Source organism: Ambystoma mexicanum, chromosome 2q (assembly GCF_040938575.1).
Source record: "Ambystoma mexicanum isolate Mex_15411 chromosome 2q, UKY_AmexF1_1, whole genome shotgun sequence".
NCBI lineage: Eukaryota > Metazoa > Chordata > Amphibia > Caudata > Ambystomatidae > Ambystoma > Ambystoma mexicanum.
The window spans coordinates 361871947-361895395 of NC_090924.1; the positions used below are offsets into that span (position 1 = coordinate 361871947).

Sequence of the window (23449 nt, forward strand, 5' to 3'; positions counted from 1 at the left end):
GCTGTGATAACTAGGATGGTAATAGGCTGCATCCTCCACTCCACATTACCCACCCAACTGGAGTGTTGTACACATTTATAAAAAGTGTTGAACTGGATTTAGGTGAATCGCCTTCTATTTTGCCAAAATCACTGAGCTACATATTAATGAGCAACTAATTCCAAGTCCTTCAGCTAGGTTTGTAGAAATGTTTAATTATTGATAAGATCAACTGACATGTGTTTAGACCTTGATCGTCCTCAAGGCTGACAGAAAAATATGATTTCCAAAATTGAATCCAATACATTGGTAATTGCCATACCGGCCATATTGTACATAATCAATAAAATGAAAATAAAATTAAAAATGATCATAAAAACATGATCATAAAAAACATATAAGGTATAGTCATACATTGTGTGAGTTAAATACATATTTGCAAATAGTAATGAGTGAAAATAAATAATATTCATTGTTTGGTTGAAATTGGTACATACCCATCATTCATTCAACGATGGAGGGACATGGTGAAGCAAAAAAAACAAAACAAAAACATATTTTTAACCATCTTGGTACATGACTAATAAAGGTCAATGTTTGATGCATGAGACAATCCTGTGGTGCACCCCATTTTCACCCAACCATTGAGTAAAGGGGCGTCCAAAATGGTTTGTGTAAACTATAGTTTGTCAAATATGTATCCATGTTACCCCTAGGTGGTAGTTTCTTTAGACATTGGTATATACTACAAGACAAAGTGATTAGTGCACTCATAGTGATTTGAAGATCTACAACACCCTTTGTGTTCATGTATTCGTTCCTTTGTTTACCATGAATGGGTTTGGTCTCATTCAAAACACATGAGAGATTTGGTTGGGATTAAGACAAAACGAGGCACACTCTTATATTTAGGAGAGCGCACCCGATTTCCACCACCATTTATTTCAAGAGCGCATCTTATAAAACACGTGCTTAATTATGAACAATCCATTAGCCAAGCCCTGGCATGGGTTTGGTCCTATTCAAAACACATGAGTGATTTGGTTATGATTAAGATAAACAGAGGCAAGCCCTAATTTTAGAAGAGTCTCCGAGAGTGAGGAAATAGATACACCCATGTATTAACTAAAAGTTCAAGTATAGATTATAATCTATCTTCCTTGACTAAGGTAATCAACGGGCACACCACAACGCGCACTATCGTTAAACCAACATAAATACTCTAGTAGAAGTCTGTAGTGTCAAAATATACTGTTTGCATAGAATGGAGACATACGTTTGATTATTGCAACTGATTATATAGCATGCTTTTTTTCTGCCAGCAGCGCCCAGTTATAATTGATTATGACATTTGGACTTTTCTGGATACATAGGAAACGCAAGATAAATAATGGGCAAAGTGGCTTTATTTACATGTGACGTCACACGTTCAATACGTGTGACGACACGCGTTAGAAAACTACTCTATGCGTTACATCACATGTCATTAACCATCACAAAAGAACTAGTAAAAGCGGCGGCGCATCCAGTCCCTGTTTCCACATGCAGAGATATTCAGCCCAGTAATTTGTTTAGCGCAATTAGGTAAATTTCATTTTCGGCTTAATCATTGTTTAAAGCATAAACGTCGAGGATATGGGGCGCTCTGTCCTACACCAGATTAATTTCCCCCTTTTAACAACGCACTCCATATAATTGCTATTTTCCCAGTAATCTCGCACTGACATACACGTGTCATGTTTATGCTAACGCTTATGGGGAATACTCCATACTTTCCCTACTTAAGGAGCCCTCCATCCTCTTTTCCTTTGCAGATGGGGAGCAGGTGCAAGTGGATCTAGGTCGCCTGGCCTAAGCCCCGCCCACTTGGTGCCTTCTTGGTTGTCGCTCTTTTCCCTACTTAGGGAGCCCTCCAGCCTCTTTTCCTTTGCACATGGGGAGCATGTGAAAGTGGCTCTATGTCACATGGCCTAAGCCCCTGCCCTCCTGGTGCCTTCCAGGTTGCCGCTCTTTTGCTCACTTAGCAAGCCCCACCCACCTGGTCCCTTCCTGGTTGCCGCTCTTTTCCCTACTTAAGGAGCCCTCCAGCCTCTTTTCCTTTGCAGATGGGGAGCAGGTGCAAGGGGATCTATGTCACCTGGCCTAAGCCCCGCCCACCTTCGTAGCCCTGCCTCTTCCTTCCTGTTCTTAACTCTTAGATCAAAGGCGTCTCTCGCCTGGGCGTCCGAAGCGAAGGCCAGTCGAAGAAAAGGGCAATTCCTATGTGGACCTGTCAGGCCAGTCTAAGAAAAGGGCAATTCCCGTTTGGACCTGTCAGGGCAGTCGAAGAAAAGGGAAAGACCTGTTCAGACCAAGAAGACCCATGGCCCGACCCCCTGCTCAGACAGCCGGTAAGCATGCACCACCATGTGTTACTCCCTCTGTCCCCACAGGCCATCCCAACGCCCTCTGGTCCCCCTGTGATGTTCCCTTGTGCCCCCCACCCTTCTCGCACACAGGTGTTGCCTGTTTTGCTTGATTCTTCTACCCCGTGCCCCGTTCCCCCTTCCCCCATCCATCCTACTTCTGCAGGAGTCTGTCCTGATACATTCTGGTTTCACCATCACCGTCTTGTGGCCAATGCTGAATTTGACTTTTATGGACTTCATTGATTCACGGTGCATCACCCTTTCTCAACTCTCATGCTGGACCTCCTTTGCATCTTGTACTCATGGTGGCCCTGAATCATGCTGTTCCCATCTTCATCTTGTATCCTGGCTTGAAACATTATGTGTTACTACTGACTTCTGCAGTTGTATTTGCTCTCTCCTCTTGCTTCTCCAATCTTTTTGACTGCTTACTCTCTGTTCTTTCCTCCTCTCCCTTTCTCTCTTTTCCTAACTCCACCCCTCCTCCCCTTAATTTCTTCTATGCACTTACTCTATCAGAATTGTCCCTGGACCTAGTATGATAGTAACCTCATCTATCTCCTCCCCCGTCCCCTTACTTGTCCCCTCCTCCAGCACTATCTGAAATGTCGTCAGGCCTAGTACGATAGTCGCTTGTTTTGTTCCTCCCCTCACTTTCTGCACCCCTCTCCCTCACCTTTTGTTTTTCTCCCGCTCTACCCGAAATGTCCTTTGGCCTAGTATAGTAGTTGCCTGTCTGTTTCCATTTCCTTCCCACTCTCCCCCTCCCTTCCTTATCTACCTCTTAGCTCTTGCACTATCTGAAATGTCGTCAGGCCGAGTACGATAGTTAATTTCACATCCTTATTGTTCATGGCCTGTAAGAATGTCATTGTATTTTCCCTTGTTCCCTCCCTTGCCTTGAAGCGCTTTGAAACACATTATGTATAGGTGCTATATAAATAAACTAACATATCATATCATATATGTTATATATTGTGAAACCCGTTTATAGATGCTAATTACTACTTATAGGGGAACACAACTTACAAGTCATATGCTTAAATAAATATTTCACTGATAAGGGAAACTCCGCTTTATTTTATGGCAGCGGACGGATTGAAACCCTTTTTGATATGAAAATGCAGCAAAACCACAACTTATATACATCTCACTGAATGTAGATGCACGTGATTGTGCACATGTAAGGTAAGGGACCTTTTTAAATTATGTTCAGATTGGAAAATTACAGATATGAATGAGCAGTAGGCTCATACATTCCATATGCTGTGCTTTTTTAAGATGCCCCCAAGATATGGTTCATCCAAACTACTTACGTTGCATCCTCAACTTAACCTCAATGATTCGGAACAGCACCAACAGATATTCTATGGTATGGTTTCTCATATGTTATGACTATCAGATATCTGCTAAAAACATATTAGAATCAGATGTGATTTTCTAATGCATACATTGCAATTATCACAATTTCACCAGGAATCCTCGTTATAACAAGTAGGAGGAAGGGTGAGTCAGCAACCATAACCACTAATGCATGGTAAACAAATGAATGAACACATGAATACAAAGGGTGTTGTAGCTCTTCATATCAATATGAGTGCACTAATCACATTGTCTTGTGGTATATACCAATGCCTACAGAAACTACCACCTAGGGGTAACATGGATGAATATTTGGCAAACTATAGTTCGCACAAACCATTTCGGGCCTCCCTTTACTCAATGGTTGGGTAAAAATGGGGTGCACCATAGGATTGTCTCATGCATCAAACATTTACCTTTATTAGTCGTGTACCAAGATGGTTACAAATATGTTTTTGTTTTGGTTTTTCGCTTCATCATGTTCCTCCATCGTTGAATGAATGATGGGTATATAACAATTTCAAACAAACAATGTGAATATTATTTATTTTCACTCATTACTATTTGCAAATATGTATTTAACTCACACAATGTATGAATATACCGTATATGTTTTAATTATCATTTTTAATTTTCATTTTATTGATTATTTATGATATGGCCGCTATGGCAATTACCAATGTAGTGGATTTAATTTTGGAAATCATATTTTCTGTCAGCCTTGAGGATGACCAAGGTCTAAACACGTGTCGGCTGAACCTTATCAAGAATTAAACATTTCTACAAACCTATCTTGGAATTAGTTGCTCATTAAGATGTAGCTCAGTGATTTTGGCAAAATAGAGCGTGATTCACCAAAATCCAGTTGAATACTTTTGGGAATATTCAGAGCATGTGAATCTATGAAAGATCCAATACTGGAGAACGAACGATACAGATAGGTGGCTCACAAACAACTATCTGTCAAAGGCCCAAGAGAAACACAAAGCCTTGTATAATGTAAAGGTCATAGTTCAGATCCTGGTTTTCCTACTCCTTTGGAGAAGGAACTCCTTGTGAAATGGCATTAATCTTACAAAATCACTTAGGTAATTAGTAACCTTAGCAATCACATAAGACATCTAGATAATAGCCAAAAAGTCCAAACTTGCCATTTCAATCTCCTTAAAGATTGGAAAGACTAACATCTATGTACAGTCAGTTGTCAATCATGTGCATTGGGTAACCCTGAGCTCATCCCTAAAAAGCGTGGGAGCCAACAAAAACAAGTAGTTCGCAAGATCTATTGATCAGTTTCCAGACACATTTACTGTGAACCCCGCAAAAGTAGATGTGTTTTCCATTAAATACTCACTCCTTCTGGATAACTGGAACAGTCGAATCCTTACTGGATACAAAAAATCCAAAGGAAGACTACCTGAGAAGAAATCCTGAAAATGTTACAAATGAAAGTAATTGAACTATCTCAAGTCAGTGATCATCACTGATGGCGTTAATCAAAGATCCAGATGACGGGGCGTGGCTTGGAGCCGACGCGATGCGGTCGCTCCTTTAAAGCCACCCGTGGATTGCCCGCTACCATGGCCAAATTTATGCAGTTCCTGCAACCCAAATGAACCTCCGACGCCAGTTATGTGGATCGGAACCGACGGGCACAAACGGCTCGAGGATGAAAGGCTAGTGAAGGAGCACTGCGCTTAAAATCGCTGTCTGAATCCCGGCACCCTCCGCCACCCAAGGAATCTAAGATGGCGGACGCGCGTATGAGCGCGTATGCGGCTGGGAGACGGAAGCGAACCTCCCCATAACACGCAAGTCAGAGGGGACGAGCACCCAGGCGGGAGGCACAGACCGAATCCATCTGTCGGCAGGGGGTGGCCCGAACTGTTCTGGGACGCCGGAGCGGATGGAGAACGAGCCACACAGAACCTGACCCCAGGGGAGGAGGGACGGCGAAGACGGCCGCATTGAAGCCTGGTGGGGGATCCCTTGCGGCAGGATCTCCGGCTGAGGCGATCATCTTAGGAAGAGGACCCGCCACCAGCTCCAGCTTCTGAGGAGGCTTGGGGGCAGATTCCGTCTCCGGAGGGGGACTGCAGAGGCACCGGTCTGGGGGGAGACAGCATTGGAGCCGCGCTGGTGGGTCCTTTGTGGCCGGAGGAGGGCTGAAGCCCTCGGCGGCACCTACGTGCTGGGCAGTGCCCTCCGCATTGCTCGTGCGGCTGCCTGTAGGACTGGAGCTCTGCATCGCCTGTGCCTTGATTGAGGGCACTCTCGTGGCGTCTGGCCCCCCGTTTTGTGTTCCCTCTCCACCTTCTTCCTCCTGGGGCGCCCCGGCCCACACCACCCTGCAGCTACACGCCTTCGGATTGAAGGGTGCCCCCCCCCCCCCCCTCCCAGCAGACAAAGACCTCCGCAGACTGCGTTGGTGGCTCCTCTGATCTCTGGTGAGGCTGACCCACCAGCTCATAGGCATATACAAACAGCCCCCTAAAGTGACACAACTCCTGCTAAGGGGTGCCGGGGAGGGGCCTGAAGCTAGCGTTTGGAGTGGGGTCAGGAGACCCTCCCCCCATGCAACCGTTAGCGGCGGGAGACTGCCAAGGGAGCCCCTGGAGAACATATCATCACAGCTTGCCGCCTCTTTGAGTGCACAATCAGCGCCCGCCCGGAATCCTCACGCCATTCCAAAGGGTCCCAGACACGAGTTAAAGGTAGGCCTGACCCGCATGCTCCTCTCCCTGAACTTTTCCTGGGGCGCCCCGGCCTACGGCCCTGCTCCCCGCGGATAAGGCCTATAACCCGCCTGGGTGGCACACCTTAGCCTCTCGCGGGGCTCTAAGGGGTCCATGGGCAGCTCCCGCAGCAATTCGCCTTCACTGTTACGGTGCTCCTTGCGGCCACTGACCCGCCGCCGACAAGCAACGCAATGTCCAAGCAACAGAAATCCACCAAGACCTCGGACATAGCAACAATGTTAATGTCATCCGACAAAGCGAAGAAACAGGACTCTTGCTCCTCAGCTTCACGGGAATCTCTAGACAACAAGGGGCCTCTGGCGACCAAAGAAGATATCCGTGAATTTATGGCTGACATCAAATCAGAATTCCGGTCTTGTATGACGGAACTTAATACCAACCTGGAGAGTACGGACAAAAGGGTCTCAGAGGTGGAACAGATTGGGAGAGTTTGAGGATCGCACCCTAGACCATACGTCTGCCTTAACCGAGGTTCAGCGCTCAATTAAACTTCTGCAAGACAAGTGTGACATCCTAGAATACAAACAGGAGGACCTGGAAGCAACAAACTCCGAATTTGAGGGGTTCCGCCTCAATCCCAGACAAGGGGTTGGCTGAATACGTGGGCCTCTTCTTTCAGACTCTCCTCCCCGACCTTGAGGACTCACAGCTTCTCCTAGACCGCACCCACAGGCTGAATCCCCGTTGTGGCGTGGAGTCTGACGGCCCACCCGATGTCATCAGCACGGTGCACTTTTTTACCACGAAATAAGCCATCTCGGCAATCAGCCGCTCCAAAGGTGAAATCACATTCCAGGGGGCCTCCCTCCAGATTTATCAAGATCCATCTCCTCTTACCCTCCAGAGGAGGCAAGCCCTCCGCCCGTTAACCACTCTTCCTCAAGCCCAAAAAATCTGCTACAGATGGCTCTATCTCACAGCCTTGCAATTTTCCTACAAGGGCTCACTAAGGAAAATTAGCCACCTGGAAGATGCTGAAAACATCTTGTACCCAGACGCCCCCAGGCCTTCGCCTCCACCACCCACAGAGGCGACAGCCGACTCGGACCCTGTGGCCTCCCCTAATCCCACACAAAATTCCTGGTCGAAAGTTCTGAGATTCTGGAAGAAGAAATAGCCTGGCGCGGTCCCATGATGGTGTTACGCTCACCTGGCTCCCACAGAGGTGTCGGTCTGAACTGGACAGCTGCGGTCTCCACAAATGTGACACGTAGGGCCGAGATGACGGACTGGACTGGCCCACCTAGCTTTGTTTGCTTGGCTCGTAGGAATATTCTTCTGTAAATGGAGAAAGGGAATTAACCACCTGTGGGGTTGAGCGTAAATCCACCCACCCCTGCTGTTCTCCCCACAGATCACCTTTGATGTCCCCTCTTATAGTCTCACCTGATGGTTTGAAAAGATGAGCTCTCCATCCTGCACTGAGCGCAGGGGCGCGTTGATAACCAGTTGCTTCACTGGTTCGAAGGAATTGGTGAGTTCCAGAACAATATTGACTCCGAAAAGTATGCAGTTCGTAAGAGTTCACATATCTGACTTTCACTCTTGTCTGATTCCTTGCAGTTTGCAGCTTGACCCCAGCGAAGAGTTCCTCGTGGTAGCTGACGAAGTTCCGGTAAGGATTTGGCTTATCCTACACAGTTCAATAAAATAAGGCCAGAATGTAACCTGTGGCTTGCTCCTTTATTCAGGTGTGGAGAGAAAATATGAAGTTGGGGGAATAATGCCTCCGGCGGTAAAATTAGGTAAGTCTATTGTGGTGAGAGAGTTCCCCTTGTTTGTCCCTTCGTCTCACCTTGTTGTCCTTTTGTTCCCCTTAGGGGCCGGGGTATGGCGAGGATGCAATGGAGACCGCCGACCTGTGAAAAGGAATAGTACCCCGGCGGTAATCAGGTAAGTCTATAGGGGTAGTTACTATTGCCTCTGTTTATTCCCTTGGCTCACCTTTGCTGTTCTTGTGTTCCCCTTAGGTGCCAGAGTGCGGTGGGAACGTGCGGAAAGATGCAGTGGATCGTGAGGATGCTGCGAAGGCCGGTGAGTTCAGTGCGGCGCTGCAGCAGGCGAGGCGGCGCGCGTAAATTGCTTCTTTCTTCCAGCTCGAAGGCGCGGTGGATCTGGAATTCAGGTAAGGATTGAAGGTTTTGCTCTTATTCTAACCTCTTCTCCTTCTGTTCCTCCCTTTTTCTAGGCGCTGCAGACTCGAGGCGGGCGTGGCAAAAGACTGGATGCAGGCTTGCAGACATGGTGAGCGTTACGCTGCTGGATGCAGAATAACGTGAAGCGTGTGCTGCTCTTCGGACATGGTTTAAATAGCCTCCAAAGTAGTCCCAGCTAAGTATTCCTCCCCAGCCCCACCCGAGTAAAAAATAGTCCCTAGGTAAAATAGTCCCTTCCAAGCCTCATTTGGCTTGGAACTCTGCAGCATGGTCTGCATCAGGTAAGCTTGCAGCATGGTCTGCATCAGGTAAGTTCTACTCTATGAGTCTGGCGCCTATGGCGCCAGGACTGACTCTCCATATGAGCCTGGCGCCATAGGCACCAGGACCACACCCAAACAGCCCCTAGCAGGGGTTTTTGGGCTTGCTCAAAATAACTTGATGCCTGCTTCCGGGGTTGCTGGACCTGGTCTGTTTCCCTGGGGGTAGGCATCATGACAGCACTCCCCCCCAAGGCCCCTCCTAAAGTTGTTCTTCCCCGTGGTTTTGGTTTGTCTGGGAAATTTTGCTGGAATCTTTTCACCAATCGAGGTGCATGCACGTGGTCACTAGGTTCCCAAGACCTTTCCTGTGGTCTGTAACCCTTTCAGTCGATTAAATAAAAAAGTTTCGACTTCACCATCTTGGAGTCCAGGATGTTCTTAAATTCAAATTCGGGTTCCCCTTCTATAAGGACGGGGTCTGGTGGCTTGGTTAGTTTTGTCCCTGGTTGCACTGGCTTCAAAAGTGACACATGAAAGACGGGGTGAATTCGCATATTAGCAGGTAAGTCCAACTCGACGGCCACAAGGTTGATAATGGCCTTAATAGAGTAAGGTCCCAAATATCTAGGGTTGAAGGTCTGCGTTCCCTTGAGAGGTATGTGTTTTGTGGCCAACCATACTTGGTCCCCTATCTGGTACTGTGGAGTATCACTTCTATGCCGATCAGCATCTTTCTTATATTTCTCCTTCGCCTGTTTTAAATGTGCAGTTGCCTCCTTAAAGGCTTGTATAATCGTAGCGTGTAGATGGTCCACTGCGGGCATTTCTAAGTGTTGGGGTGAGTCAAGGTCTGAGGTTCGAGGGTGGTGCCCATATAGGGTATAAAAGGGGCTTTGTCCAGTTCCAGAATGTACTGAATTATTCAATGCATATTCGGCGATCCAAAGAATGTCCTTCCAATTACTCTCAGTCTGATGTAACATACAACGCAGGTATTGTTCAAGAGTCTGGTTGGTCCTCTCCGTTTGACCATCGGTCTGGGGGTGGTGACTGGTCGATAATCTCACGTCGATTTGCACCAATTGACAACATTTCTTCCAGAAATGTGAAATGAATTGACTGCCCCGGTCAGAGACCAACATGGACGGAAATCCATGTATGCGAACAATGTTTTCGAGGAATTCTTTGGCCAGGATTGAGGCTGAAGGTAGTCCTTTTAAAGGAATAAAGTGGGCCATCTTGGAAAAAAGATCCACAATAACTAGAATGGTGTTAAACCCATTACAAGGAGGTAGATCGGTAAAAAAGTCTATCGATAAGGTGTGCCATGGTGTAGGCGGAATGTCTAAAGGTTGTAAGAGTCCAGCTGGTTTTTTCTTTTGACTTTTGTTTTGGGCGCAAATGCCACAAGACATCACAAATGATTTAATATCCTTTCGCCAGGTGGGCCACCAGAATTGTCTTTTAATTTTAGCTTCAGTTTTTGCAATACCTGGGTGCCCCTCCATTAGGGTATCATGATAACAGGAAATGACTAGCTCTTGTAGTTCCTTGTGTGGCAGAAATAACCGCCCTTGGTAATAAGGCAGATCATTCGTGACAGAGTAGGCCAGGCCTTTCTTTACCCAGTCCTGCAGGGCTGTAGGATCAAAGAGTTGCTGGATCTTTACCTGAATGTCCTCTAGTGTCTGTAGAGTAGTCATGCCAAGAATCCTTTGTTCAGAAATTATAGGTACTGGTTCTGGGTTCACTTCTGCCTCTCCCATCCCTATTCGGGATAAGGCGTCTGCTTTACCATTCTTACAACCTGGTCGATAGGTTATCACAAAATCGAACTCGGCAAAGAAAAACGCCCATCGGAGTTGACGTGACGATTGGGCCTTGGCTGTTTTTAAATCCTCTAAGTTCCGGTGATCGGTGATCACAGTAATGGTATGCCTGGCACCGAGAAGAAAGTGCCGCCAAGTCTTGAAGGCGGATTTAATGGCTAATAACTCCTTGTCGGTAACCGCATAGTTTAACTCGGGTGCTGAGAACTTTCTGGACCAAAATGCTACTGGGTGAAGCTGGCCAGTTTCAGGGTCTTTTTGAGACAGGACAGCTCCCATGGCTAGACTGGATGCATCAGTTTCCACTATATACGGAATTTCGGGGCGCGGGTGCATTAACACAGGTGCAGACGTGAATTTCGTTTTCAGCTCTTGGAAGGCATTTTCAGCTTCTTCAGTCCACATAAAGCGTTTATTTTTTCGCAAGAGTGCTGTGATGGGATGTACGACATGTGAAAAATCTGGGATGAATCTGCGGTAGAAATTGGCAAAGCAGCGCATGCTTTGTACTCCTTTAACTGAACTTGATGATGGCCACTTAAGGATTGCGTCCACCTTTCGTGATTCCATTCGGACTCCCTTTGGGGTCAGGATAAATCCAAGGAATTCAACTTCTGTGGCATGAAAAACACATTTTTCTAGTTTTGCATATAGTTTGTGCTGGCGCAATTTCTCAAGGACTGCTCGGACGTGCTTCAAATGGTCAGATTCTGAAGAGGAGTATACTAGAATATCATCGATATACACGACAACACAAACGTCAATGAGTTCACGAAGGACATTGTTCATGAAGTATTGGAAGGCTGCTGGTGCATTGCACAATCCGAAAGGCATCACCTGGTATTCGAATAACCCATACTTAGTGCGGAAAGCAGTCTTCCATTAGTCGCCCTCTTTTACACGTACCAGATGGTATGCCCCCCCCGGAGATCTAATTTAGTGTATACACAAGCGTCCTTCACTTGATCTAGTAGTTCAGGAATCAGAGGCAACGGGTATCGGTTCTTAACAGTTATCTGGTTCAATGCGCGGTATTCTATGCACGTTTTGAGGTCACCTTCCTTTTTGCGTACGAAGAACAAAGCTGAAGATGCAGGGGACTTGGATGGGCGAATAAAGCCATTGGCAAGGTACTGGTCTAAGTATTGTCGTAGGTGAAGGTTTCTCAGGTTCCGTAAGGGCATAGATCCTGCTACAAGGGGGTTGTGCACCGGGTATGAGATTGATTTGACAATCGTACGATCTGTGAGGAGGTAAGGTGTTTGCCTGTTCTTTTTGGAAGACATCCTGGAATTCTTGGTATTCTGGAGGTAGTTGCATGACTACTGTGGTTACTGTGGCCAGGTCTGCGTTCTGATTTTTCTTTCGGCAACAGGTTTGTGCACAATCCGGGAAGGCTATTCTCTTCTCTCGCCAATCAATACAAGGATTATGTGTTTCCAACCAAGGTATCCCCAGTATTATTTGGAACTGTGGGGCTTTGATTAGATCAAACACAATAGTCTCTCGATGCCCATCCTGACCCAATAGAGTCATCTCTGCGGTGGAATGAGTTACAGGCCCAGAGGCAATTTCAGTTCCATCGACTGTGGTGATGACATCTGAGGTGGTTTTTCGGCAGAGAGGTAGATTCATCCTGGAAGCCAATTCATAGTCCACATAGTTTCCTATGGCCCCGCTGTCAATGTATGCCCTTACTGCGTGCATACGCAATGGCTGCCCTGGATCTACGAGGACCATTGGTATGATGAAATGCGAGGTCTGAGTATCCTTCTTCAAGCTCAGCAAGCGGACCTCTACGCTTGTCGAACGTGGTCGATTCCCGAGTCTGACTCCATATGGCCTTTATCAGCAGCTCCTACCACCTTCTTGGGTGGTTTTACAGGGCAATCCCGTAGAAAATGTCCAGAAGTTCCACAATATAGACACAATTGCATTTGCCGTCTCCTTTCTCTTTCCTTCTGGGTTAAGGGTTCTTTAACCCCTCCGATTTGCATGGGTTCTGAAGCATCTGCTCCCTTGGGGTTAGCGTGGGTTTTGACCAACACCCGATTCTCAAACTTGGCTCGATCAGCCTTTCTGTTCTGAAGTCTGTGATCTAACTGGACCACTAAGTCTACATATTCAGCGCAGTCTTGAGGTGGGTTCACGACTTGAGCCAAGACATCCTTGAGTTCTCCTCGAAGCCCTCGATGAAATAACGTGATTCGTTTTACCTCAGGCCATCCAGTTTCCACTATTAACCTATTAAAGGTCGCGATGTAGGATAGAAGGTCCTGGTTACCCTGTTGTAGGGACAAAAGTTTGTTATCCAGGGCCTGTCCTTGGGAGTGCCGGGCAAATAGTCTTTCCATGCTAGTTTGAAAGCCCTGAAAATCCCGAAGAATTGGGTCATCCTGAGTAACTAGTGGAATTGACCAATCAGCTACACTGCCGCTGAGATATGACAATACAAAGGCTACCTTGGCTTGATCGTTTGGGAAGGCTCCAGGTCTGCATAAAAAGTGCAAGCGGCATTGGTTCATAAACACGGCAAACCTTTTGGGATCTCCGGCAAAGCGTTTGGGTGGGGCTAATGGAATATTTCCTGGTAGGTTTATTTGCACAGGGTTACTCGATAACACAGGAGCTGGATTTCCCCCGGAACCAGGTAGGGGTGTTTGTCCAGCCTGGCTTTGCAATAGTTGCCTAGCAAGGTCATCAGTTCGCTCCTTTGACAAAATCAGCTCTCTTCTAAGCGCATTGGTTTCTTGACGGGCGGAATGCACTTCAGCCCTCAGTTCCCCTAGTAATTGGGCCAATTGGTCAGTCTCTGAGGTATCCATAACGCCCGGGTGGGAATTTATGGGTAGGCTTTGCGTTCTGTTACGCTCACCTGGCTCCCACAGAGGCGTCGGTCTGAACTGGACAGCTGCTGTCTCCACCAATATGACGCGTAGGGCCGAGATGACAGACTGGACTGGCCCACCTAGCTTCGTTTGCTTGGCCCGTAGGAATATTCTTCTGTAAATGGAGAAAGGGAATAAACCACCAGTGGGGTTGAGCGTAAATCCTCCCACCCCCGCTGTTCTCCCCACAGATCACCTTTGATGTCCCCTCTTATAGTCTCACCTGATGGTTTGAAAAGATGAGCTCTCCATCCTGCATTGAGCGCAGGGGCGCGTTGATAATCAGTTGCTTCACTGGCACGAAGGAATTGGTGAGTTCCAGAACAATATTGACTCCGAAAGGTATGTAGTTCGTAAGAGTTCACATATCTGACTTTCACTCTTGTCCGATTCCTTGCAGTTTGCAGCTTGACTCCAGTGAAGAGTTCCTCGTGGTAGCTGACGAAGTTCCGGTAAGGATTTGGCTTATCCTACACAGTTCCATAAAATAAGGCCAGAATGTAACCTGTGGCTTGCTCCTTTATTCAGGTGTGGAGAGAAAATATGAAGTTCGGGGAATAATGCCTCCGGCGGTAAAATTAGGTAAGTCTATTGTGGTGAGAAGAGTTCCCCTTGTTTGTCCCTTCGTCGAACCTTGTTGTCCTTTTGTTCCTCTTAGGGGCCGGGGTACGGCGAGGATGCAATGGAGACTGCGCCGACCCGTGAAGAGGAATAGTACCCCAGATGGTAATCCGGTAAGTCTATGGGGGTAATTAATATTGCCTCTGTTTATTCCCTTGGCTCACCTTTGCTGTTCTTGTGTTCCCCTTAGGTGCCAGAGTGCGGCGAGAACGTGCAGAAGGATGCGGTGGATCGTGAGGATGCTGGGAAGGCCGGTGAGTTCAGTGCGGTGCTGCAGCAGGCGAGGCGGCGCACGTAATTTGCTTCTTTCTTCCAGCTCGAAGGCACGGTGGATCTGGAATTCAGGTAAGGATTGAAGGTTTTGCTCTTATTCTAACCTCTTCTCCTTCTGTACCTCCCTTTTTCTAGGAGCTGCAGACTCGAGGCGGGCGTGGCAGAAGACTGGATGCAGGCTTGCAGACACGGTGAGCGTTACGCTGCTGGATGCAGAATAACGCGAAGCGTGTGCTGCTCTTCGGGCGTGGTTTAAATAGCCTCCAAAGTAGTCCCAGGTAAGTATTCCTCCCCAGCCCCACCCGAGTAAAAAATAGTCCCTAGGTAAAATAGTCCCTTCCAAGCCTCATTTGGCTTGGAACTCTGCAGCATGGTCTGCATCAGGTAAGTTCTACTCTATGAGCTTGGCGCCTATGGCGCCAGCACTGACACTCCATATGAGCCTGGCGCCATAGGCGCCAGGACCGCACCCAAACAGCCCCTAGCAGGGTTTATTGGGCTTGCTCAAAATAGCTTGATGCCTGCTTCCGGGGTTGCTGGACCTGGTCTGGTTCCCTGGGGGTAGGCATCATGACAGATGGAGTCACTAACAGATGGAGTCCTTCTCTCCCGGCTCGCCAACCCGGCTCCCTGAAGCCGATCAGCACCCACAGGAACACAGATGAGCTCCATCCCTAATGCAGCGGGCATCGCTCCACGGCTCATGCCCAGTTCCAAGGCACAATCCACCTATGAGCCCTTGGAACGATCCACCAAGACTATCTGTAATTTTGGCCATGTTGGCTACACACTGTTCTGCGGCCCTGTTGGCCGGGGGGGGGGGGTTCTAGACCCACAAAAGGTCCGCCACCCCCAGTTAAACCTCAGACCTCCCGTTGGCGGTCCGAGCAAAAACCCCAAAGGCAGGTTAATAAATGGCTACACATTCCGCAACATGATGGCTAATCCTTCTACATCTCCCCCCCTTCCTCAGAACTTGGTGGCGACTCCGGAGCTGGTCCTGGAACATCAGACTCTGAGGTTTGTCTCCCTGAATGTTAGGGGACTGAATTCACCTGCTAAACACAAGTCCATCCTACAGAAACTTCAGAATGACAATGCAGCAGTAGCTATGCTACAGGAAACCCACCTACTGCCGGCGGACCATTAGCATCTGGGAACTCCAAGAGGGGTGGCACAGCAATTTTATTCGGGATGGGGCTGATCCCTCAAATTCTAGATTCTATAAGCTGCCCGGAGGGGCGGTTCATAGCAGTGAAATGTCTGCTGCTGGGACAATTGTACTCCATAATCTCAGTATACATGCCAAATTCAGGCCAAGCGCTTTTCTATGAATCGCTAAGTACAACTCTCTCTCCCTTCCTGGAGGGCCAGATAGTGATTGGTGATTTCAATGGAGTCCCGGACCCCATGAAAGACAAGTCGCACCCACCCTCTACCGGGGACCTTGCTATAGCCCTGGCTCTCCTGCAATTATTCAGAACTCTAGGGGTGGTGGACTTATGGAGGGTACTCCACCCGTCCGAAAAAGACTTTTCCTTCTATTCTTATGTTCACAGAACGATCTCCAGGATAGACCTTCTCCTAGTATCTCCGCAAATCTTCACATTCACCAACAATGTGACAATTGGCTCCAGAATCCTGTCTGACCACGCCCCGGTAACCCTGGAAATCCGAGTGCAGGGACCACCTGATCCCCAACAGCGCAGATGGACGCTATATGACACGCTTCTTAACGAGATGCCACTCAGAGACGCGATCGCAACCACGATCAACAACTTCTTTAAGGAGAACCCTAGCGAAGACACCTCCTCTGCCAACAACTGGGAGGCAATGAAGGCAGTGGTGCGGGGGGAACTGATTGCGCAAGTAGTGGCCTATTACAGGCATAAACGACAAACTCGTCAGAGCCTTGAGGAAGAACTCGAAAAAGCAGAAAGGACCCATAAGGAGAAAGGCTGTACCCCTAAAACGCAGTGAGCTATCCGGATAGCGCAAAAGAAGATTGAGGCCCACTATGCTGAACATACTGCCCACCAAATGGCAAAGGCTAAACAGTTTTACTATGCTAAAAACAACAAAGCAAACAAACTACTGGTGGCCAAACTTGCCAGAGCGAAGAGGAATAACACGATCGTGGGCCTGCGGGATCAGCATGGCAAAATCCAGTACGCTGATCAAGACAAACTACGGCTTGCAACGGCCCACCTGACCCAGGTGATGACCGCTCCGGTACGGGACATGAAGGAAGAGAGGGTATACCTACGGAAAGCAGCGCTTCCCTGACTAAAAAAAGCAGATCATGACTCTCTGGATGCGCCGATTACCGAGGAGGAAGTGGACGAGGGCATAAAAGCCCTTAAATCCCGGGCCCCTGGTTCGGATGGATATACAACTAGGTTCTATAAGATTTTCAAACCTCAATTATTAGCGCCTCTGGTCCAGCTGTTTAATTCGTTCAGGACCACGGGCACTATAACCCTGTCCATGCAAGAGTCAATTACTGTCTTACTGCCAAAACCTGGAAGCGATCCGAAGAACCCTGCATCATATAGACCTATCGCCCTGCTCAATATAGATGCTAATATATACTCTAAAATCCTAGCAACACGACTCTCTCAGTTTTTGCCGGAGATAATTAGCGCTGATCAGAGTGGCTTCCTCAAACACTGCTTCACCGCCGACAATATCCGCAGGGCCCTGGACCTGGTGGAACTTGCCTCCCGAGACTCCCGGAGTTGGTGCTTCTGGCCCTGGACGCAATCAAGGCGTTCGACAAAGTAGACTGGACTTTGAGGCTCACCCTCGAGGCCTTTGGATTCGGCCCGGAATTCTGCACTATGACGCTGGCTAACTATAAAGAGCCCAAAACCCTTCTCAGAGTCAATGGCACCTTTTCCTCCCCTATCAGCCTAACCTGCGGAACCAGACAAGGATGTCCACTGTCACCGCTCCTCTTCGCACTAATTATGGAACCGTTCGCCCAACAGATCAGGCTGAACCCTGCAATCAAAGGCTTCCAATCGGGCACAGCGCACCATAAACTGGCCCTCTATGCAGACGATGTCGTTCTTACCATCACGGAGCCCCGTTCCTCCTTCCCTCAGGCCCTGGCTGAGATAGCGAGCTATGGAATGGTCACGGGTTTTGCCATCAATTTCCGGAAATCAGCTGCCATGGGGGTGGGTTTGTCCCTGGAGGACCAAGAAGCTCTAATCCCGCTATACCCAGTACAATGGACGACCAGGGGAATCAGCTACTTGGGATTCCAGATCCCAGCTAACCCAAGCGAGGCCTACCGGGCTAACTTCCCTCCACTATTCACAGACCTGGAGGTAGACTTAAAGCGTTGGGCAGCACAAAAGATCTTGCTGATGGGCTGTATCACGGCTTGTAAAATGAACTTGCTACCGAGATTCCTTTACGCTTGCTCCTCACTCCCGGTACCAATTCCGGCGCCAGCGCTCCAAAACTTACAGAAGAAAATGCTGCAATTTATCTGGAGGGGGGAAAAAGCCAGAAGCCCTAAATCCACGATGCTGAGGAACGCAAAGCTGGGTGGCCTCGGGGTCCCAGACCTACAGAAATACCAGATGGCGGCTCAGCTGGCCTGTATTCAATAGTGACAGATACTTACTAACCGCTCCAGATGGGTGGATCTCGAACAGGCGCAGCTACCTCTCCCACTACGCTTTCTCCCACATATCCCTCCTCCGGAATGGCGACGGTGGCCGGAACTTCTGGCGACCACCAAACATACCATCTCGTTCTGGGACAAAGCGTTGAAACAAAAGAGGATCCCGGCGGGGCTCAGCCCCCTCTCCCCAGTGTTTATGAACACAACCTTTTCTCCTGGACTGTCTACCCGGAACTTTAGGCCCTGGATTGCGGAGGCCCGGAGACCCTGGGACAACCCTTCGAAGGGGGCCAACGCTGTACCTTTGAGCGATGTAAAGAACCCTTTAAGATTCAGAAACCGGATAGATTCACGTATATCCAGCTGCGCCACTGGTGCACTCAACCACAGACCCGCCAGGCAGCTACCCGTCCTCCCACAGCTATTGAACTGACCCTTAATGAGCTCCCACCCCGAGGGAGAATCTCTACCCTATACAAACGCCTCCAAACTGACTTCTTAATTTCCAAGACCCGGTACATGGCCCAATGGGAAGCGGACCTGGGCCATCCTATTGAGGACCAACATTGGGTTGAAATCTGGTCCCGGGCCCACACTTCCTCATCTTGCATCACGAATAGAGAATGCGCCTACAAGATCCTCCTCTGTTGGTATTACCCTCCCCTAAGACTCCATCACATGAATCCCACTTTCGACCCACAATGCTGGAGACAATGCGGCCAAATAGGCTCCTTCTTTCATATGTTGTGGTCCTGCCCCAAGGTTCAAGCCTTTTGGAAACAATGCCTAGCGACGATTGCAGACATTACTCAGGTGCGGCTGCCCCTGGACCACAAACCCATTCTTCTTGGAGCTCCAATTCCTGGAATCTACCCAAGGTCTGGACCTAAGGCCAAATTATTATCCCAATGCTTACTGGCGGGCAGAAACGTGATAGCCCGCACCTGGAAAACGGCGGAAGGTCCTCTCATGACGTTCTGGTGGGTGAAAGTCTGGGACATCTTGATCGCTGAGAGGGTGACAGCTGCCGCAGCAGGCCCTTCTACATCGCTTTCACAATATTTGGGGTCCGGTCTTAGACTTTGACCAAAACTTTCCAGCCCTGACATTCAAGCCCCAATTAGCCAGGAGAACTGTACAGGATGGGGATTCCCAGCAGGGGCGGGAAGAAGGAACTTAAGACCTGGGGGAAGAGTGGGAAGAGCGTCAAATTGTATTGTTTTATGCTTCATGTCGCAAATGATTAAGCTCTGTATTGTTATAACCTGCCTGTTTAAAATAAAGATATTTATAAAAAAAGATCCAGATGACAGGTGGTAATTCTGTATTACCTTTCAGAGAGTGAACGCCAATTCAGTCTCTGATACCTATCCGATTCCCAACGTAGAGAAAAAAACTGCTTTTTATACATCCAGCGGCTTGTATATATATATATTGTCACTGGCAACTTTATAAAGATTATTGAATATAGTCCTTAAGTCTTATCAGTCATTTCCAGGATGCTATAATCATACACAGTTCTACCTTGGCAGAACACACACACTTCCTCTTTATGTGATCACGCATGCCCTGCTTAAGAGCAAATCCAGTTAAGTGCCATCAAACTCAAAATGCTGTCAAATATCTATTTCTTTCATCAGCAAAGGACATTTCCAGCTACAGGAAAAAGGTAGAATCTGTCACAAACACCAACTGTACCTCATACAGCAAAGGAGCTGAAAGCCTTTCTAGGCTTAGTTGGCTATTTTCGCTGATTGGTACCACCATTCTCTATCATGGGAGCACCTTTGACTGAAAAGTTAAAAATCACTGTCCTAAAAAGATCACATGGGGAAGAGAAGAACAGTTAGCATTTGACTACTTAAAATATTGCCTGTGCAATTATGCTGTTAAGATGGATTTTCGGAATCATTGTGTCAAGAAAGATATCATTGGTGCTTTCCATGCTGTACCTATTATGAATGTGCAGGAGAGAAGTTTACGCTGCCCTACCCATGGTGTAAATGAGTTGTGTGTGTGTGAGGAATGACTTTGGCACGTAATTGGAGTATGTTATGCCTCTGTTTTGAAGCTTTTACAAAGGGGTTGCTCCTGCTGTGCTTGTTCGATGTATGAGACAAGAGTGCTCTGTTGCTAATATATATATATATATATATATATATACAAATCAAATAGAAGATAAGTGCCACAAAGGCATCTTGCATACAATTGGCTCTCCTAAGGTCATACTTACAGGGTTTTCTTTCTTCTCTTCCACCAAGACTTCTGGGGCAATCCAGCCTTCGGTGCCTGGGATCCCTGACCGGAGGCTGAAACTATTGCGCCCAGCTAACAGCTTTTTACACAGACCAAAATCTGAGATGACAGCTCTGATTTTCCCCTGTGCATTGGGCAACGAGATGAGAATATTGCATGGCTTCAGATCACGATGAACTGAAAAGGAGAGAGACAGAGAGCATTAGAGAAAACTCTTCACAGAATCACTTGCTATAAAATTCCCTGGTTTGGAAATTGGGGCCACCGGGGGATGTATAGTTAACAGTTTCAAGGGTATAGTAGGAGACAATTCCTAGTAGACATATCATTGAATTGTATAACTGAATGACCAGAGCATAAGATTAAAGACTGATGAATGTGGTACAGTTGGATGTCAACAAACTCTTTTGTATAGGCTGAACTTAAATACATCGCAGCAAGTGCACACACCAAGCTTTGAAGCAGTGCAGGGAACATTATAAGATTTTGCAGTCTACCGAAAAGAAAAGAAGTTCAACGCGAAGATCTCAAAATGAAAGCATGTGCTATAGTGAAAAGGTGGTGAATGGTAATTAATAGAAAAGGTAGTGTAAGGGTGCAGAAGGAGGAGACCGACACACAGGTGCCATGGCTGTTGGCATAAACCTTTATTATACCAGAAACAAAGAGAAAACCTACCTCTGCCTAACTCTAAGAGGGGATTCCCTTCCTCAACTAAAATACTACGGATTAGGTAAGAATGTCCCTGTAAATCAAGAGTTCACCATACTGTGTCAAACACCTACTTCTGTCCCTTACACTTATAACTAAACTAAAGAGGTAGTGGATCATCTTGGTTGAGAAGAATGTCTCCCTTCTTCTGGGCAACAGATCGCAGTTCCAATTTGTAGGTGAGATCTCTACCTGAGAGAATGACTCCCTTGCTCAGGTCTCAATCCCTTTCCAAGGCATAAAACAAAGTTCCAGGTTTTAATGCTAAAAAGCAGTAAAGTTTGCAGTTCAAACTCAAAAGGTAAAGTTCCAGTTCAAACATCAACTTTCCCAATTGCCCATAGGTGGTTCTTCACTATTGGGTTCCTGGAGAATGCCGACCTTATCCAGGTATCATGCTCTCAGTGTTTTCACAATGCCAGGGGGAATGTATCCCTTCCCCAGGCTTTTTCTCAGGCTTACTCCACAGTTCACAATACCAGAGGGAATGTCTCCCTTCCCCCGGCCTTTTTCTATCATTTGTACACTTCTTCCCAACGTAGACTTGGCTTCCAGTTTTGTGGGTGTGGGTCCCAGACCCGTAGGATTCCCTGCTGGTTGTCTGGCAGATCTGGTTCACTAACCTGCCAGGTACTGCCACTATGAAGATGACTGATGAACTTTCCTTTTTGTGGGTGCAGGTCCCAGGGTGTGTGTGTGTGTGTGTGTGTATATGTATATACACACACACACACACACACACACACACACATTAACAAAAAACATTGTTAAAGGGACGTTATCGTTAGGTTGCACCACAAAAAAACAATGAAATTCAGTGGAAAAAGTTCCTACAAGGACGTTATGGTTACAGGTAAAACCTAAAAACCCCAGAAATTCGCAAGTTATGGTGTGGTATGGTATGCAACCATAAGTCACGTTACCACTGCACTACAAGGACTAACACCCATGACATCAAAGATGACATCACAAATGTCATTGATGACATCACTGATGACATCACATGTGCATTTAGTTGTCATGAAAAGCCTCCAGAAGGGAATGTCATTGTAATGTTGGCAGAAAGCTATCACAGATCATAGTGAGAACTATCATTAAATAAGTAGGTCATTAGACAAGGCATTTCTATAAACAGTATAGCATTACACATTTCTTTCCATTACATGACCAAACTCATGTGCAAACGTAAGCAGTGTGTGCAGCATGCATCATACAGGTGCAATATCCAAATTCTTCCCATGTTGCATAGTGAAATGATGCATGCTTTCCTTTTAGACTTTTGTGGACTGTTAAATATGTGATAAGTAGCTAGGAATCCCTCACTTACTACATAACTGTACTACTGCACACAAAACTGAAAGACAGCCCAAAGCATACATATAGCAGCATATACAAAGAAATTAAAGTAAGCAAAAAAGTTGCAGTATTAGCAAAAAGTGTTCATAACCTAACTGATTATCTTAATGCACAGAAATGATTGCTGTATTTCGGGCTTCCTTCTTCCCATATGTATATGTATCATATGATGTGACTGAACCCTAAGGAAAGCAGTGTAAGAACATATGAGAAGGGAAAGGTGTACAAATATAGTACCTTTTCACTTTGTAGTTCCTCACTGTTAGTGAAGAAAAGCACCTAGTGTACATATGTCACTAAACAAAAAAAGTCAGACCTGTAATGTCATCAGTGATGTCACCTTTGATATCATGGGTGTTAGTCCTTGCAGTGCACAGTGGTAGCGTGAGTTATGGTTGCGTACTGTACCATAACTTGCACATTTCTGGAGTTTTTAGGTTTTTAGGTTTTACCTGTAACCATAACATCCTTGTAGGAACGTTTTTCCATTGAATTTTATAGGTTATTTAGTGGTGAAACTTAACCATAACGTCCCTTTAACAACGTTTTTTGTCAGTGAATTTCATAGGTTTTTAATAGGGCAATTTAACCATAACATTGATTCAGGGTAGTTGTTTCAATAAAGGGGAAATGTTTTTAGTAGCGCAACTTAACCATAACGTCCCTTTAACAATGTTTTTTCATTGAATTTCATAGGTGTTTATTAGTTTAACGTAAAGAGAAACGTCCCTTTAACAAAGTTTTTTCACTGAATGTAATAGGTTTTTACCACAAAGCCATTAGTTTGCGTAGATGTACCATATAGCATAGGAAATGGATGTCTCCATACCAAGGAACACAATAACTACAAACTGTACGTCTGAGCGCGTATAGTGGCTAGCATTCCAACTGCTGGAAACAGCATTAGTTGTATTAAATACTACTACCATTCATCAAAGTGAATAAACATGT

General features: G+C 46.8%; 1 protein-coding gene across 1 annotated transcript in view; it reads right to left on the reverse strand.

Annotated features, from left to right (window-relative positions):
- The window catches only part of ERN2 (endoplasmic reticulum to nucleus signaling 2), a 1116259-nt gene that overhangs the window by 231740 nt on the left and 861070 nt on the right, over positions 1-23449 (reverse strand). Inside the window, exon 17 of the mRNA XM_069647392.1 lies at positions 20409-20608. Within this exon, the coding sequence (XP_069503493.1) occupies positions 20409-20608 (200 nt within the window). The remainder of the gene's footprint in view (positions 1-20408; positions 20609-23449) is intronic.